This window comes from Hemitrygon akajei, chromosome 24 (assembly GCF_048418815.1).
Source record: "Hemitrygon akajei chromosome 24, sHemAka1.3, whole genome shotgun sequence".
NCBI classification, from domain to species: domain Eukaryota; kingdom Metazoa; phylum Chordata; class Chondrichthyes; order Myliobatiformes; family Dasyatidae; genus Hemitrygon; species Hemitrygon akajei.
In genome coordinates, this window is record NC_133147.1 from 8,444,617 (window position 1) to 8,464,083 (window position 19,467).

At 45.1% G+C, this 19,467-nt stretch overlaps 1 protein-coding gene across 1 annotated transcript in view; it reads right to left on the reverse strand.

The window, feature by feature from the left end:
• Window positions 1-16,822, reverse strand: part of LOC140715850 (interferon lambda receptor 1-like) — a 29,201-nt gene extending 12,379 nt beyond the window's left edge. Inside the window, exons 1-3 of the mRNA XM_073028295.1 lie at window positions 16,680-16,822; window positions 9,941-10,052; window positions 3,658-3,833 (exon numbers count right to left, since the gene is read on the reverse strand). Of these exons, the coding sequence (XP_072884396.1) occupies window positions 3,658-3,833; window positions 9,941-10,052; window positions 16,680-16,764 (373 nt within the window). The 5' untranslated portion in view covers window positions 16,765-16,822. The remainder of the gene's footprint in view (window positions 1-3,657; window positions 3,834-9,940; window positions 10,053-16,679) is intronic.
• Between the last annotated feature and the right edge of the window lie 2,645 nt (window positions 16,823-19,467).

The following is a 19,467-nucleotide window of genomic DNA, read 5'->3' on the forward strand; positions in this document are numbered from 1 at the left end:
GGTGTTGATCAGTCTTGCAGCTTGGGGAAAGTAACTGTTTTTGAGACTGGTGTTCCTGGCATGGAGGCTACGTACGTGCTCCCTGACAGGAAGGAACTGGTGGTGTGGAGGGGTGGGTTAGTGGGTGGACCACACTGCACCAGACACTCAGCAGTACTTTATTCTGGCTGTTCAGTGCTTTGGAACATTCTGAGGTCATGAAAAGTAGTGTAGAAATTCCTCTTTTTTATTGGAAATTATGTACAAAATAATGTAAAGCTTGGCTCAATAACTCAGTTCCCCCGTTTCCAGAGTCTGTAGCCCCCTCTCTCTATCAGAAAATCACATATGGAACAGCTCACTTTATAAAAGTGGCCCCCTCTCTCTCTCTCGACCGAAAATCACAAGTATACATCTGGAATAGATAATTCTATAAAGGAATGTTAATGGCTATTCCCATTTAGAAGAAAAATCCCAATGAATTTCTATCCTGGATATATTGTGCTGGCAACCACCACTGTTTCTTTGCCGTCAATCCCTTCCCCCCCCCCCCCCCCCCCCCAAACTCCAACACCCAGAGGAATCTGTCTCTTCACAATAATAATCCTGAATTATTCCTGAGAGAGTGGATTGGGTCAAGTTGTTTTATGGGAAGGATGTAATAGAGAAATGGAGGTCATTTAAGGGTGAAATTATGAGGGTACAGAATCTTTTTGTTCCTGTTCGGTTGAAAGGAAAGGTTAAAGGTTTGAAAGCGCCATGGTTTTCAAGGGATATTAGAAACTTGGTTCGAAAAAAGAGGGATGTCTACAATAGATATAGGCAGCATGGAGTAAAGGAATTGCTCGAGGAATATAAAGAATGTAAAAGGAAACTTAAGAAAGAGATTAGAAAAGCTAAAAGAAGTTACGAGTTTGGTTTGGCAAATAAGGTGGAAGTAAATCCGAAAGGCTTCTACAGTTATATTAAAAGCAAGAGGATAGTGAGGGATAAAATTGGTCCCTTAGAGAATCAGGGTGGTCAGCTATGTGTGGAGCCGAGGGAGATGGGAGAGATTTTGAACGATTTCTTCTCTTCGGTATTCACTAAGGAGAAGGATATTGAATGGTGTAAGGTGTGGGAAACAAGTAAGGAAGTTATGGAACCTATGACAATTAAAGAGGTGGAAGTACTGGCGCTTTTAAGAAATTTAAAAGTGGATAAATCTCCGGGTCCTGACCGGATATTCCCCAGGACCTTGAGGGAAGTTTGTGTAGAGATAGCAGGAGCTCTGACGGAGATCTTTCAGATGTCATTAGAAACGGGGATTGTGCCGGAGGATTGGCGTATTGCTCATGTGGTTCCATTGTTTAAAAAGGGTTCTAGAAGTAAGCCTGGCAATTATAGACCTGTCAGTTTGACATCAGTGGTGGGTAAATTAATGGAAAGTATTCTTAGAGATAGTATTTATAATTATCTGGATAGACAGGATCTGATTAGGAGTAGCCAGCATGGATTTGTGCGTGGAAGGTCATGTTTGACAAACCTTATTGAATTTTTTGAAGTAGTTACGAGGAATGTTGACGAGGGTAAGGCAGTGGATGTAGTCTATATGGACTTCAGCAAGGCCTTTGACAAAGTTCCACATGGAAGGTTAGTTAAGAAGGTTCAGTCGTTAGGTATTAATGCTGGAGTAATAAAATGGATTCAACAGTGGCTAGATGGGAGATGCCAGAGAGTAGTGGTGGATAATTGTTTATCGGGATGGAGGCCGGTGACTAGCGGGGTGCCTCAGGGATCTGTTTTGGGCCCAATGTTGTTTGTAATATACATAAATGATCTGGATGATGGGGTGGTAAATTGGATTAGTAAGTATGCTGATGATACTAAGGTAGGAGGTGTTGTGGATAATGAGGTGGGTTTTCAAAGTTTGCAGGGAGATTTATGCCAGTTAGAAGAATGGGCTGAACGTTGGCAGATGGAGTTTAATGCTGAGAAGTGTGAGGTTCTACATTTTGGCAGGAATAATCCAAATAGAACATACAGGGTAAATGGTAGGGCATTGAGGAATGCAGTGGAACAGAGAGATCTAGGAATAACAGTGCATAGTTCCCTGAAGGTGGAGTCTCATGTAGATAGGGTGGTGAAGAAGGCTTTTGGAACGCTGGCCTTTATAAATCAGAGCATTGAGTACAGAAGTTGGGATGTAATGTTAAAATTGTACAAGGCATTGGTAAGGCCAAATTTGGAATATTGTGTACAGTTCTGGTCACGGAATTATAGGAAAGATATCAATAAATTAGAGAGAGTGCAGAGACGATTTACTAGGATGTTACCTGGGTTTCAGCACTTAAGTTACAGAGAAAGGTTGAACAAGTTAGGTCTCTATTCATTGGAGCGTAGAAGGTTGAGGGGGGATTTGATCGAGGTATTTAAAATGTTGAGAGGGATAGAGAGAGTTGACGTGAATAGGCTGTTTCCATTGAGAGTAGGGGAGATTCAAACGAGAGGACATGATTTGAGAGTTAGGGGGCAAAAGTTTAAGGGAAACACGAGGGGGTATTTCTTTACTCAGAGAGTGATAGCTGTGTGGAATGAGCTTCCTGTAGAAGTAGTAGAGGCCAGTTCAGTTGTGTCATTTAAGGTAAAATTGGATAGGTATATGGACAGGAAAGGAGTGGAGGGTTATGGGCTGAGTGCGGGTAGGTGGGACTAGGTGAGATTAAGAGTTCGGCACGGACTAGGAGGGCCGGAATGGCCTGTTTCCGTGCTGTGATTGTTATATGGTTATATGGAATGTTCTGCCACAGACTGCGAATTCTAATTCTGCCTCAAGATACATTAGCTGGGATATGACCCACTGATTAAGCTATAGCACAGTACAGGCCCTTCAGCCCAAAATGTTATACCAACCTTCTAACCTACTCCAAGATTAATCAACCCTTCCCCCCTACACAGCCCTGCATTCTTCTATCATCCATGTGCCTATCTAAGAGTCTCTTAAATGCCCTAAATATATCTGCCTCTACCACCACCCCTGGCAGGGTGCCCCACGCACTCACCACTCTCTGAACTGGATCAGCATCAAGATGCTTGCACTTTTGATCTGGAACCAATTCAGAATTACCAGGACAGCAGTAGTGTAGTGGTTAGCACAACACTTTAAAGTACCGGTGACCTGGGTTGAAACCCTGTCACTGTCTGTAAGGAGTTTGTATGTTCTCCCCGTGACCACGTGGATTTCCTCCGGGTGCTCTGGTTTCCTCCCACAGTGCAAAGACGTACCGGTTGGTAGGTTAATTGGTTATTGTAAATTGGCTAGGGTTAAATTGCGGGTCACTCTACGGGCTGGAAGAGCCTATTCCGTGTTGTATCTCAATAAACAAAAGTTAAATCAATGGAACAGAAAAACAGCATCAGTAATAGTAAAAGTAAACACGGTGACCAAGGAATTTCTTGTGGCTCTGTACCTTCAATAATGTGCCTATTGCTAAACTACCATTTGAAATGGCCTAACAAACCACTGAACTCATGAGTTCTGGCTACTCAAGAAATGTTAGACTTTTCAGCAACACCTATAACTCCCAAATGTTTAGAACCACTCTTGAAATCTTAGCACATTAAAGGTTTAATGTGTTGTCACCAGATAAGCATTGTTAAATTAGAGAAAACTGATAAAATGTGAATAAAACTACATACACTCATTAAACGGATAAAAATATCTGGAGAAGCTCCAGGAAATGGGATGACCAGGCACATTGCTTCCAACTTTGGCTTGATAAAGTCGATAGCAGCTTCTAATAGTACATGTAACATCACAGCCTTCTCCAAGTGGATTGGTGCAATTGGCGAAAGGTTGCCAGACATCATAAGACCTGGAATTATACAGAGATAAACCTTGTAATTTTAAATACAAATTACTATTTGTTTACAATGCTCTACAAATTTAAAGATAACATTTAATCTAAATATTTTTCATGGAGTTTAAATGATTTTTAAGATCTTATTTGTAGATTATTCTAGATTTGATGTTAAATAGAAATTAAATATTTAAGATACTTTAATCTTCTACACACACAAGGAATTTAGACACAATAGCTTGATCCAAAATTATACAAAGAAATAATTAGCTTACACAAACAGATTAAGGAAACTTGGCTTAATATCTTGAAAAAATTACAGAGCGACATTGTTCAGTATTGATCCTGATTCCTTTCCTCATGAACTCTCAATGTAGCTGGACCATCACCGCGTCTATCCTAACTTCCAGGAACAAAAGCCTGTTATGTTCTTTTACCAGTGTAACGGTTTCCTGAAAACAAACCAAAACTGACCCGGAGACTAAGCACGAGTTGGTGTGGGGGGCAGTGGTGACACTGTATGGCAAGGTATCCACAATAATGAAATTCTAAGTCAAAGAAAGTACATTCAATTCTAAGAAACCAGCAAAGACAAACAACCTTGTAACAATAAAGAGCTACTGAAACTAAAACTAGTGACATAACGAAATAAGTGGTCTAATTATAGAATAGCAATCCATCAGCATAAGCAGTCAACAAAAAGTATCACCCTGTGGCCCACTCCCTTGCTCTACCGAGATTAAACTGAACTTAGACAAAGGGTGACACTCATTTGCTTCTACACCCCAACCCATGTATCAAGTTATCCATAATAAACGTGTAACACAAAATACAATACAGATAGAAAATAGATACATGGCTCCTACAACTAGGTTTTTAACTGTTGGGGAATGGGATAAATAAAAAGGACTTTCTTACAACCTTTAATGAACTGTTATTTCTTTATTAACCTTAGGTTTTGTAAGCTCTGCAGATGCTGGAAATTCAGAATAACACACAAAATGCTGGAGGAACTCAGCAGTAGACAGCATCAATAGAAATGAATAAACAGTTGAAGTTTTGGGCCGGGACCCTTCTTCAGGGCTGAGAAGGGGGAAGATGCCAGAATAAAAAGATGGGGGGAGGGATAGAGGTTAGCTAGAAGGTAATAGGTGAAGCCAGGTGAGTGGGAAAAGTCAAGGGCTGGAGAGGAGAGAGGATCATAGGAGAAAGGGAAGGAGGAGACCTGGGGGTGAGAGGAGTTAGAAGTTAGAGTGGAGAATGGGGGTGGGGAGTTTGTTTACTGGAAGAAGAAATCAATATTCATGCTATCCGGTTGGGGGCTATGCAGATGGAATATAAGGAGTTACTCCTCCACCCTGGGGATGGCCTCATCTTGGCACAAGAGAGGGCCATGGACCGATACATTGGAATGGAAATCGGAATTATAATGTTTGGCCACCGGGAAGTCCCACTTGTGGTGGATGGAGCAGAGGTACTCGAACAAAGTGGTCACCCAGCTTAAGACGGGTCTCACCAATGTAGAAGAGGCCGCATCGGGAGCACCGGACACAATAGACGACCCCAGCAGATTAGATAATTAGATTTAGATTTAATAATTACATATTCTGTTAAGGTGAAGAACGTCACCTCAGTTTGTATTTTTGATGATAAATTTAGATAACAGAAAAGTATATATCTGATGGTTAAGAAAGTCACAATGGTAGAAACCTACAGGCAAGGCAGGCAATTCTACAACTTAACCAAACTGTGAGCAGCATGATGGATGCCAAGGAACATAAGAAACAGGAGCAGGAGTAGGCCATCCATCGCATCGAGCCTGCTCCACCATTCAATAAGATCACAGCCGATCTGTCTGTAAACTCAGCTCCATCTACCTGCCTTTTCCTCATAACACCATAATTCCTCTACTATGTAAAAACCTATCTAACTGTATCTTAAATATATTTAGTGAAGAAACCTCAACTGCTTCCCTGGGCAGAGAATTCCACAGGTTCACCACTCTCTGGGAAAAACAGTTTCTCCTCATCTCCATCCTAAATCTTCTCCCCTGAATCTTGAGGCAATGTCCCCTAGTTCTAGTCTCACCCACCAATGGAAACAACTTTCCTACTTCTATCTTATCTACCCCTTCCAAAATTTTGTATGTTTCTATAAGATCCCCTCCCGTTCTTCTGAATTCCAGGGAGTATAGTCCCAGGTAACTCAATCTCTCCTCATAGGTTAACCCCTTCATCCCTGGAATCAACCTGGTGAACCTCCTCTGCACTGCCTCCAAAGCCAGTATATCTTTCCTTAAGTATGGAGACCAGAACTGTACACAGTATTCTACGTGCAGTCTCACAAGTACCCTGTATAGTTTCAGCATGACCTCCCTGCTCTTGAATTCAATCCCTCTAGCAATGAAGGCCAACATTCTGTTTGTCTTCTTAATAACCTGTTGTACCTGCAAGCCAACTTTACTTTCTGCAAATCATGAACTAGCACTCCCAAGTCCCTCTGCACAACAGCATGCTGCAATCTTTCACCATTTAAATAATTTGCTCTTCTATTATTCCTTCCAAAGTGGATGATTTCACTTTTACCAATGTTGTATTCCATCTGCCAGACCTTGCCCCACTCAACCTATCTATATCCCTCTGCAGACTCTCCACATCCTCTGTACAATTTGCTTTTCCGCTCAGTTTAGTGTCATCAGCAAATTTTGCTACACTACACTCAGTCCCCTCTTCCAAATCATCAATGTAAATGGTAAAGAGCTGCGGGCCCACCACCAACCCCTGCAGCACCCCACTCACCACTGACTGCCAACTGGAGAAACACCCATTTATATCAGCTCTCTGCCTTCTTTTGGTTAACCAATCCACTTCCTCCAATTCCATGCATCCGTATCTTATTTATAAGTCTCCTGTGCGGCACCTTATCGAACACCTTCTGGAAATCCAAGTATACGACATTCACCTGTTCCCCTCTATCCACTGCACTCATTAAGTCCTCAAAGAACTCCAGTAAGTTTGTCAAACAGGACCTGCCCTTTCGGAATCCATGTTGCGTCTGTGTAATGGAACCACTCCTTTCTAAATGTTTCACTATTTCTTCCTTAATGACAGTTTCAAGCATTTCCCGACTACAGATGTTAAGCTAACTGGCCTATAGTTGCCCGTCTTTTGCCTCTATCCTTTTTTAAAAAGTGGCGTGACATTTGCTGTCTTCCAATCCGCCGGGACCTGCCCAGTCTAGAGAGTTTTGATAAATGACTACCAACGAGTCTACTATAACCTCTGCCAATTCCCTCAGCACCCTGGGATGCATCCCATTAGGACCAGGGGACTTATCTACCTTCAGGCCATCTAGTTTGCTCATCACTATCTCTTTAGTGACAGTGATTTTATCAAGGTCCTCACCTTCCATTTCATCCATAACATCCTTCTTTGGCATATTAGACGTGTCCTCCACCGTGAAGACCAACACAAAATAGTCGTTCAATGCCTCAGCCATTTCCATATCACCCAATATCAATTTCCCTTTCTCGTCTTCCAAGGGACCTACATTGACTTTAGCCACCCTCTTCCACTTTATATATTTATAAAAACTTTTGCTATCTGTTTTTATATTTTGTGCTAATTTACTTTCATACTCTATCTTCCCTTTCCTTATTTCTTGTTTAGTTGTTCTTTGTTGCTTTTTAAAGTTTTCCCAATCCTCCAGTCTCCCACCATTCTTTATGACTTTGTACTCATGAGCTTTTAGTTTGATACTATCTTTTATTTCCTTAGTTATCCAAGGCTGGCTCTCCCCACACTTACTGTCCTTACTTTTGACTGGAATATACTTTTGTTGAGCACTGTGAAAAATCTCCTTGAAAGTATTCCACTGTACTCAACTGTCCGGACAAATAGCCTGTGCTCCCAATCCACATTAGCCAACTCCTCCCTCATCCCATTGTAGTCTCCCTTGATCAAGCATAATACACTATTGGCACGTGATGAAGACCATGGAGCGGCTGATAATACAGAATCTGAGGCCACAAACCAGGCACGCCCAGGATCCTCTTCAGTTTGCATATAAGGAGAAGGTGGGAGTGGAGGATGCTATCACGTATTTGCTGCACAAATCACTCTCTCACCTAGAGGGGGTCAGTTGTGCTGTGAGGATTACATTCCTTGACTTCTCTAGTGCCTTTAACACCATCCAGCCCAAGATCTTAAGGCACAAACTAACGGAGATGGGAGTAGACTCTCACATGGTGGATTGGATAGTGGACTACTTGACAGATAGACCTCAGTATGTGCAGTTGGGAGACTGTAGGTCTGACACGGTGGTCAGCAGCACAGGGGCGCCGCAGGGAACCGTACTCTCTCCGGTCCTGTTCACCCTGTACACATCAGACTTCTAATATAACTCAGAGTCCTGCCATGTGCAGAAGTTCGCTGATGACACGGCCATAGTGGGGTGTGTCAGGAATGGACAGAAGGAGGAGTATAGGAAACTGATACAGGACTTTGTGATATGGTGCAACTCAAACTACCTGCGTCTCAATATCACCAAGACCAAGGAGATGGTGGTGGACTTTAGGAGATCTAGGCCTCATATGGAGCCAGTGATCATTAATGGAGAATGTGTGGAGCAGGTTAAGACCTACAAGTATCTGGAAGTACAGTTAGACGAGAAGCTTGACTGGACTGCCAACACAGATGCCTTGTGCAGGAAGGCACAGAGTCGAATGTACTTCCTAAGAAGGTTGGCGTCATTCAATGTCTGTAGTGAGATGCTGAAGATGTTCTATAGGTCAGTTGTGGAGAGCGCCCTCTTCTTTGTGGTGGCGTGTTGGGGAGGAAGCATTAAGAAGAGGGACGCCTCACGTCTTAATAAGCTGGTAAGGAAGGCGGGCTCTGTCGTGGGCAAAGTACTGGAGAGTTTAACATCGGTAGCTGAGCGAAGGGCACTGAGTAGGCTACGGTCAATTATGGATAACTCTGAACATCCTCTACATAGCACCATCCAGAGACAGAGAAGCAGTTTCAGTGACAGGTTACTATCGATGCAATGCTCCTCAGACAGGATGAAGAGGTCAATACTCCCCAATGCCATTAGGCTTTACAATTCTACCGCCAGGACTTAAGAACTTTTTAAAAGCTATTATTAATGCTTTTTGAGATGGTGATTTAGATGCATATCATATTTTTTTTTACTGAGTTAAGTATTGTATGTAATTAGTTTTGCTACAACAAGTGTATGGGACATTGGAAAAAAAGTTGAATTTCCCCATGGGGATGAATAAAGTATCTATCTATCTAGTTTTAGATCTATTTCATCCTCCATTTGAATGCGAATTCAATCATACAATGTCACTCTTTCCAAGAGGATCCCTGACTACAAGGAGAACCAAGAGCAGAAAACGAGAGGGTAGTAAGATTATAATCGACACAAGGAGCTTGATAAACATAAAAGGAATGAGGGCACTGGTGACATAGAAGCATGTTTGCCTTTGAGAAGGCAGCTACAGGCCGGTACTACACCTGCTGTTGGCTTAGTGACTTCTACATTTTGCTGATCGATCTCAAATTGGGATGGTGTGTGACTCAGAGCTGAACTTGTAAACATTGCAAGACTTGTGTCTAAGGACCTTGTGTCTTGAGATAGAGGAAATTAGGATTTGTGAAGCACTGTCAAAGAAGCCTTGGCTGATTGCTGCAATGTCTTTTGTTGCAGCCATTCTATACTGATGATTTCAGTCAATGGATGGAAGTATCAACAGAACGGACCTGGAGTTCCCAACGTTTTACATGCCAGGGACCCCTACCACTGATCGAGGGGTCCGTGGACCCCAGGTTGGGAAAACCCTTAAATGGACCTTTGAATGGTGTTGAACCAGGAAAGTGAAAACTGTTCCATATTTTCATGAATTGAGATTTGCAGATAATGGAGACGTGGCAGGGATTAAGGAGGTGAATCTCATCACAGTCTGCTGTTAGCCCTTAACACCACCCCCACCAAACAAGCTCACCTTCACAGTCAACTTCTCTTAATGAAGGGCAATATTGTAAAGGGATAGAATCCCTTGGTTACAGAACAATTTATTGTTGAAACAAATTTTAAAAGCAATCAAAATATGTAATTACTTTATCTCCACTATATAGAAGGTTTCAGGTGTGTGTTCTTCAGGTACCCAGGTCAAAAAAAGGCTGAAGTTCTTGGAAGTCAAGCTCACATTTTGCGGAGCCGGCAGACCACCTGCAAATAACAAGTCAGAAAATAATTTTACCAAGCAGCCAATGTACAACCACAAGGAAGGTGGCTAGCACCTTTACTTTCTTAGGAGGTTAAAGCGGTTCGGCTTGTCACTGAACATCCTACAGATGTACTGTTGAAAACATCTTGACAGGTCAAATCATGGCTTGGTCTGACCATTTGAAAGCATAGGAATGCAAGCAGCTGCAGGAAGAGTGAACTCAACACAGTATATTATGGACACAGCCCTCCCCATCATGAAAAAACATCTATGATGCACAACCTCTAGATTACACCTAGCAAAGATCCCAACCATCTGGGCCATGTCATCTTCTTTGCAGCTACCACTGAGTAGGAGGTATAGAAGCCTGAGATCCCATACTGAGAATGTGGAGAGGTTAAGGGGTACGTGCAGAAGGGGGAACGGGGGAGGGGGGTAAGTGTAGCAAAGTATGCGTACAGGACTGAGGGCGGAGTATGTAATTGAGGAAGTGTAGGAGGACAGAGAACAGGTAATTAAAATAGAGTACCAGACGGACATGGCATACCTATTTCGAGTGTTTTGCTTTTGTCTATACTTATTCCAAGTACTTCGCTTGCGTCTATGCTCATTCCGAGTATTTCGCGCGCTTAACTATGCAATAGCCAAACAATCGATGAATTTGAATCGGTAACCATATTTGAGAATGTAGTGCCCCGTTTTTGGGGATAAGTATGACCTCTGTGAACCGACAAATGGGGAGTTGTCTACCTTACGCCCGAAGTGCGTGTGGCCGCGAACTCCTCTCTGAATAAAAACCGCTTCAGAGGTAATTTTGTGTCTCTGGTGTTTTTCCTCAACTGAGCAGGTTAATAACTTCAATTGAACAATTTGGCGAGCCAGCCAGGAGCCAAACGGCTGGCAGTTCAGGATCCGGTGTAAGAGATCGGCGGGCAGGTACGAGCGGGTAGAGACGGAAGGGCCCTCCCAGAGATTTTTCTTGGTCTCTCTCTCTCCCTCTCTGACTCCCCGTTCTGACCCCTTCGGCTCCGGCTGACCATCCTACGGCCTCCACGGACAAAACGGAGAACCTCAGTTGGGAGACACGGATAACAAGTAAGTGAGGCATAGAGTTTGGGGTTCGAGTCCCCTGGTTTGAAAGTGGGGTTAGAGGCCCTGCATAGAGTTTGGGGTTCGAGTCCCCTGGTTTGAAAGTGGGGTTAGAGTCCCTGCATAGAGTTTGGGGTTCGAGTCCCCTGGTTTGAAAGCGGGGTTCGAGTCCCTGCATAGAGTTTGGGGTTCGAGTCCCCTGGTTTGAAAGTGGGGTTAGAGTCCCTGCATAGAGTTTGGGGTTCGAGTCCCCTGGTTTGAAAGCGGGGTTCGAGTCCCCTGGTTTGGGAAGTGGGGTTAGAGTCCCTGCGTGGAGTTTGGGGTTGGAAGCTCCGGAGCAATACATCTTTAATTTGATTAAGGTCTGGTTCCAACATCTAACTGAAACCACATCCTGACTTAGACTGGCTGTTAAGAGCAGAAATCTGCCACGCTAAGGTCAGGAAACTGAAGTGGATGTGAGAGTAAGTTACCAAAATGGGCCAGACTCGTGTCTCTGGTGTTTTTCCTCAACTGAGCAGGTTAATAATTTCAGGTTGACAATACCACCTGGTTCAAGAACAGCTACTTCTCTTCAAACATTCGGTTCTTGAACCAACCTGGTATAACTCACTAGCTCAAAAAGAAATGCCTTGAAATCTCTGGACTACAGCTGACTTTTCTCCAGGAGGCCCACAACCTCGTTGTTGGGTTTGGAGGCTTGTGTGCCTCAATAACCCGGAGAGCTGTGTTGGCTGGAGTCAGGGCTTTATGCTTTGGCTCTTGGTAGGATCACCCATGCCAAACAGGTCAGAGGGTAAAGGCCAGACTAACAGTGGTCCACTGGTCCGCCAGATTCAGGAGTTCAGCTTAGGGTTAACAACTCTGACTGGCAAAAAAAACTGTTACTGAAACACCAATAAAGAATTCTTCTACATCTGAGTTTGATAGTATTCCCGAGTTTCCATCTGGGACTTGCATGACTGACAGTAGTGAAAGCTGTTAGAAGCTAAGGAAGCCTTCAACACCACCAGAGACGGAGGAACTTCATTGCTGTCCTAAATGCCTCTGATCTAAATAACAATAGACTTTGTAATTTTGGTTCAAGTTGTGATTTTTCTTGAACAATTAAACATACATTTTGCATGTTCAATATATGTTTTCCATAATTGGTGAATCTACAATACTATCTACCTTATGTATCTAGTACATACGACAATAAATTCGGCTAACCGTTCAATTACTATAAAAGAAAATGATTCTAAAACACATAGTTATCATTTTAATAAATATAGTTAAGTTTTATATTAAAAAATAACTTTTTCCAGAGTCAATTTTATATATGATCACCAGACTCAAAAACATAGACATGAGGAAGTCTGCAGATACTGGAAATCCAGAGCAACACACACAAAGTGCTGAAGGAACTCAGCAGGTCAGACAGCATCTATGGAAATGAATAAACAGAAGACATTTCAGTCTGAGTCCCTCTTTCAGGCGGTGAGGCTGATTAACACCTCCCGCCACTAAACTCACACCCTCACACTTAACCACCACTACTTTATCATTTCCTGTCGCAGTCACCAGCTGTACCTAGTGTCACTTTATGGCAATACAAACTATCCTGTGCATTTATATTTATATATTTTTTTGTGTTCTTTATCTTGTTGTGTTTTTTGTGCTGCATCCGCTATGGAGTGACAATTATGTCATTCTCTTTTACACTTGTGTACAGGTAATGACATTAAACAATCTTGAATCTAGAACAGAATTTCACAATGTGCTTTGTTCTTAAACATTCAGCATCATCAGCAAGTGTTGTGAAATCTGTTAAGTGGCAGCAGTACAATGCAATGCATGACAATAAAAACTGTAAATACAGTAAGTACATATATAAAACACCACTGATGTTAAAATGCAAAAACTTTTACACCTACATATGTATTGTTGAAAATCCGGTTATGGAATTCAAACAATATAAAGAAGGGTTTATGTCATTAAGCTGTTTTCAGGACATTCTAAAGGACTTTACACGTAAGAAACTGCCTTCATGTTGCATTGGATATACATTGAACAGTGCAACCTTGCACAACAGTAATTAACTGATGTGGTCATTTTTATTTTCAATTTATTTTAATTTTTTTATTTACAGCACAGAATAGGCCCTTCCATGCCAGTAATCTCCAATTTAACCCTAGCCTAATCACTGGACAATTTACAATGACCAATTAACCAGTCAGATACAATTGAGAGCATCTTGACTGACTGCATCACTGCTTGGTATGGGAATGGTACTTCCCTCAATCGCAGGACTCTGCAGAGAGTGGTGCGGACAGCCCAGCACATCTGTAGATGTGAATTTCCTACTATTCAGGACATTTACAGAGACTCGTGTGTAAAAATAGCCCGTAGGATCATTGGGGATGCAAGTCACCCCAACCACAAACTGTTCCATCTACTACCATCCGGGAAGCGGTACTGCAGCATAAAAGCCAGGACCAACAATTCATGCTGATGCAGCTATTTCTGGAAACTAGAGCACCCAGAGGAAACCCACAGTCACAGGGGCAACGTACAAACTCTTTACAGGCAGTGGCGGGAATTGGAACCCGGGTCGCCTGGACTGTAAAGCGTAGTTCTGACTACAATGCTACCGTGCTGCGCCAGGGAGGCAAAGGACAAATACTGGCTCCTGGATTCTGAGGATCATGTCTTTCAGTTCAGGACAGCCAAAGGATCTTTGACACCGACTTTTAAGAGATTGTGTATAATTGCATAATTCATGCTTTTCTCGTGAATACTGCTGATCTGATGCTCTGTGCCTGTGATGTTGCTGCAGGTTTTTTCACTGCCTCTGTGCACATGAACTTGCAGTTTTATCAGATTAGATTGCTTTTCACTCTTCACGTGAAAGATGTCACCTAACATTACAGCACCGCAGTCTGCTCCACCCACAGTGAACACCATTAACCTTTTTGAAATATGCCTCTTTCTCCACCAACTTCTCCGTGAGTTCTAGAGCAGCCCTCTCCTCGCACCCTTCCCTCCTCTCACTGCCTATAACCCTCATGAGGCAATGCTTTAGTCGACTTCAAGTCATCTAATGACAATGATCTAAATCAATGCCCTTAGATCCATCACCCAGTCTCCAGATCCACCACCGTCTCCAGATCCATCACCGTCTCCAGATCCATCACCCAGACCCCAGATCCATCACCATCTCCAGATGCATCACCCAGACATCAGATCCATCACCCACACACCAGATCCATCACCCAGTCTCCAGATCCATCACCCAGTCTCCAGATCCATCACCCAGACACCAGATCCATCACCCAGTCTCCAGATCCATCACCCAGACCCCAGATCCATCACCCAGTCTCCAGATCCATCACCATCTCCAGATGCATCACCCAGACCCCAGATCCATCACCGTCTCCAGATGCAATAACCAGACATCAGATCCATCACCCAGTCTCCAGATCCATCACCGTCTCCAGATGCATCACCCACACCCCAGATCCATCACCCAGTCTCCAGATCCATCACCGTCTCCAGATCCATCACCCAGTCTCCAGATCCATCACCCAGTCTCCAGATGCATCACCGTCTCAAGATGCATCACCCAGTCTCCAGATCCACCACCCAGTCTCCAGGTCCATCACCGTCTCCAGATGCATCACCCAGACCCCAGATCCATCACCGTCTCCAGATGCATCACCCAGACCCCAGATCCAACACTCAGACCCCAGATCCATCACCCAGTCTCCAGATCCAACACCCAGACCCCAGATACATCAACCAGTCTCCAGATCCATCACCCAGTCTCCAGATCCATCACCGTCTCCAGATGCATCACCCACACCCCAGATCCATCACCCAGTCTCCAGATCCATCACCCAGTCTCCAGATCCATCACCCAGACACCAGATCCATCACCCAGTCTCCAGATCCATCACCCAGACCCCAGATCCATCACCCAGTCTCCAGATCCATCACCATCTCCAGATGCATCACCCAGACCCCAGATCCATCACCGTCTCCAGATGCATCACCATCTCCAGATGCAATAACCAGACATCAGATCCATCACCGTCTCCAGATGCATCACCCAGACCCCAGATCCAACACTCAGACCCCAGATCCATCACCCAGTCTCCAGATCCAACACCCAGACCCCAGATACATCAACCAGTCTCCAGATCCATCACCCAGTCTCCAGATCCATCACCGTCTCCAGATGCATCATCCACACCCCAGATCCATCACCCAGTCTCCAGATCCAACACCCAGACCCCAGATACATCAACCAGTCTCCAGATCCATCACCCAGTCTCCAGATCCATCACCGTCCCCAGATGCATCACCCACACCCCAGATCCATCACCCAGACATCAGATCCATCATCCAGACCCCAGATGCATCACCCAGACCCATCACCCACACCCCAGATCCATCAACCAGTCTCCAGATCCATCACCCAGTCTCCAGATCCATCACCCAGACCCCAGATCCACCACCCAGACCTCAGATCCATCACCGTCTCCAGATGCATCACCCAGACCTCAGATCCATCACCGTCTCAAGATCCACCACCCAGTCTCCAGATCCATCACCCAGTCTCAAGATCCATCACCCAGTCTCCAGATCCATCACCCAGACCCCAGATCCATCACCCAGACCCCAGATCCACCACCCAGACCTCAGATCCATCACTGTCTCCAGATGCATCACCCAAACCTCAGATCCATCACCGTCTCAAGATCCATCACCCAGACATCAGATCCATCACCGTCTCAAGATCCATCACCCAGACCCCAGATCCATCACCCAGACATCAGACCCATCACTGTCTCAAGATCCATCACCCAGACATCAGATCCATCACCCAGTCTCCAGATCCACCACCCAGACATCAGATTCATCACCCAAACATCAGATGCATCACCCAGACCCCGGATCCATCACCCAGACATCAGATCCATCACCCAGACATCAGATCCATCACCATCTCAAGATCCATCACCCAGACATCAGATTCATCACCCAGTCTCCAGATCCACCACCCAGACATCAGATTCATCACCCAGACCCCAGATCCATCATCCAGACATCAGATGCATCACCCAGACCCCAGATCCATCACCCAGACATCAGATGCATCACCCAGACATCAGATGCACCACCCAGTCTCCAGATCCATCACCCAGTCTCCAGATCCATCACCCAGTCTCCAGATCCACCACCCAGACCCCAGATGCATCACCCAGACATCAGATTCATCACCCAGTCTCCAGATCCACCACTCACACCCAGATCCATTACCCAGACCCCAGATGCATCACCCAGACATCAGATTCATCACCCAGTCTCCAGATGCATCACCCAGACCCCAGATCCACCACCCAGACCTCAGATCCACCGTCCGGATCTGAAACCAGCGCCCCGATTCGGGATCCACCCACACAGAGCTCAGTGCCACCCACATCACATCAGGAGCTGGAACGAGCGTCTCCACGTTTGCAGTGAAAGGCCGGAGAGATAAAGGAGAGACACGGTACCGAGCACGTGTTGAGCGAGGAGGCAGCAGTAGATGAGGCCAGCGCCCACACGGGCGTCCGCCACCCCGCTCGTCACCGCCGCCATCCGCCGGACCCCGACGCCATTTCACCGCCGCAGCGAGCAGCCACACAGACGTGATTGCGCAATTACGCACTGACGCCGCGGCCTCCAGGATGGGGGGGTAGGGCATCTCCCAGCTTATTGCGGGGCGGACCCGGTTGACGAGCTGACCTCATGACGCCCTGACTTCCCGGATGAGGGGCATTTCCGTGCTCACTGCGGGGTGAGATGCACTGATTTTCGGTCCTGGGTGCGAGGAAAGGAATTTCCCAAAATCATGGGTGTGACCCGACAGGGATTGAGGGACCAGCTTTGTGGCCAAACATTTTAAATCCAAACTCCATTCCCATTCCGACTTGTCGGTCCATGGTCTCCTCTTCTGCCCCGATGAGACTAAATTCATATTCCACACATTTTAATTCCACGTCCCATTCCGATATGTCTATCCATGGCCTCCTCTATTGTCAAAATGAATCCACACTCAGGTTGGAGGAACAACACCTTATATACCGGCTGGGTAGCCTCCAACCCGATGGCATGAACACTGACTTCTCTAACTTCTGTTAATGCCCCTCCTCCCCTTCTTACCCCATCCCTGACATATTTAGTTGTTTGCCTGTTCTCCATCTCCCTCTGGTGCTCCCCCCCCCCCCCGCCTTTCTTTCTCCCGAGGCCTCCCGTCCCAAGATCCTTTCCCTTCTCCAGCTCCGTATCCCTTTCGCCAATCAACTTTCCAGCTCTTGGCTTCACCCCACCCTCTCCGGTCTACTCCTATCATTTCGCATTTCCCCCTCCCCTCTCTACTTTCAAATCTCTTACTATCTTTCCTTTCAGTTAGTCCTGACGAAGGGTCTCGGCCCGAAACATCGACAGTGCTTCTCCTTATAGATGCTGCCTGGCCTGCTGTGTTCCACCAGCATTTTGTGTGTGTTGTTGTTTGAATTTCCAGCATCTGCAGATTTCCTCATGTTTGCTCTTAAATTCATATTCCAGCTGGCTAGCCTCCAACCTGATCAATGTTCCCTGGTAATGACCAGAGTGCACGGAAGTCTTGTGCTGTGTGATTATTTTGTCCAGTGACAACAATGTTACATACCCCGTAATTGGGTGTCTGACCAGCAAAGATAGAAGTATCCGTTGGAGTCTGGTGGTACTATATTCAAAAGTGTTTATTAGTAAAAATAAGCAAAACAATACCAATAATGCAAATATACATATAACACAAGTTAGCAATAATAAACCTAAAAGTGTAGGAATAATAATAAACAAGCTCTATCGAGGTCTAGAGGTAAATGAATTGTCATAGAAAAGTATAAAGTTCAGTTCATGAGTGCTGAGGTAGGTATGGTTGTTGTGTGGTAATCATTGGAGAGAGAGCGAGCGAGCGAGCAGTAACAGCTGCAGCAAGCAAACCTTCTGTTGCTTTCTGATTCCGTCGTACCGTTGTGGTGGTCATTCAGCTATGACCCCTCCGTCCTTCAGTGGTGGACTCGTCACTCTGGCATGAGTGGACACACACACATGTCTCCACCGGCCCTGCCGTTACACTGAGAGCTATATTGACCGATCTCCTGATTCGGTCTCCGAAGCCCCCACCTTTCTGTGGGTTCACAACATTCAGTCAGTGTCCACTGGTGTGTCTGAAGGGTGTCTCTCCAGACCTGTCTTTTATCCCTACTAACAGGGTCTCAGCTATCCATCAACTCTGAATGACCGTGTCCATCAAATCAGGCCACTCCTGCTGTCTCCTGAGGAATGCTAACAAGCAAAGTAAAGTCCTTGCAGCGAAAGTTAAATAATCCAGGAAGAGTCAAAATACAATAAATCAACAGTCTCTCTCTCCCTCTTATCTGTAGCAAATGTTCGTGCCTGTGTTTCATCTCTCTCTCTCATGAGCAGCATAGCAACAGCAATAGTTCGTGGTTCTCGGGGGGGGGGGGTTGGGAATGGTTAACTCTGCACCCCATTGTCCATCAGGTCTGTTCATCACTCATAACAATATGTGTGCAGTGAATAGTTTATTCAATGAAAACAGTATAAATAGGACCCTAAGATGTAGGAGCAGTATTAGGCCATTCGGCCCATCGGGTCTGCTCCGCTAGTTCTAAAATCCGCAGACAAATCATCGTAAACCCCACGTTGCCAACACCATCCACATCAGAAAATGGAAAAGGAAATGTGATTGTATACAGTCGTGAAATACACTTAACATGCCAACGAGGTAGAGAGTGACAACCTTTTGTGTGCAATTTAAATTCCGTTTTGCGCTAGCAATAAAAGATGTGTGCGCACCTCAGAGGGAACGCTGAACCTGATGGCACGAATATCGATTTCTTACACCACCCCCCATCCCTTCTTTCTTTTTCAAAGTCCCTTTTCGCTCCTCCTCTCACCCCCGGCCCCAGCCTAGTCCATCACAGGTAAAGCACTCCCAACCATTGAGCACATCTACACGAAACGCTGTCGCAGGAAAGCAGCGTCCATCATCAGAGACCCACCCAGGCCAGGCTCTCTTCTCGCTGCTGCCATCAGGTAGAAGGTACTCGCAACTCACACAGCCAGGTTGGAGAACAGTTACAGCCCCTCAACCATCAGGCTCTTGAACAAAAGGGGATAACTACACTCATCTATTGAGAGTTCCCACAACCAGTGATCTCACTTTAAGGACTCTTAATTTCAATATTTCATGTTCTCGTTATTTGCCATTTATTTATATTTGCATTTGCA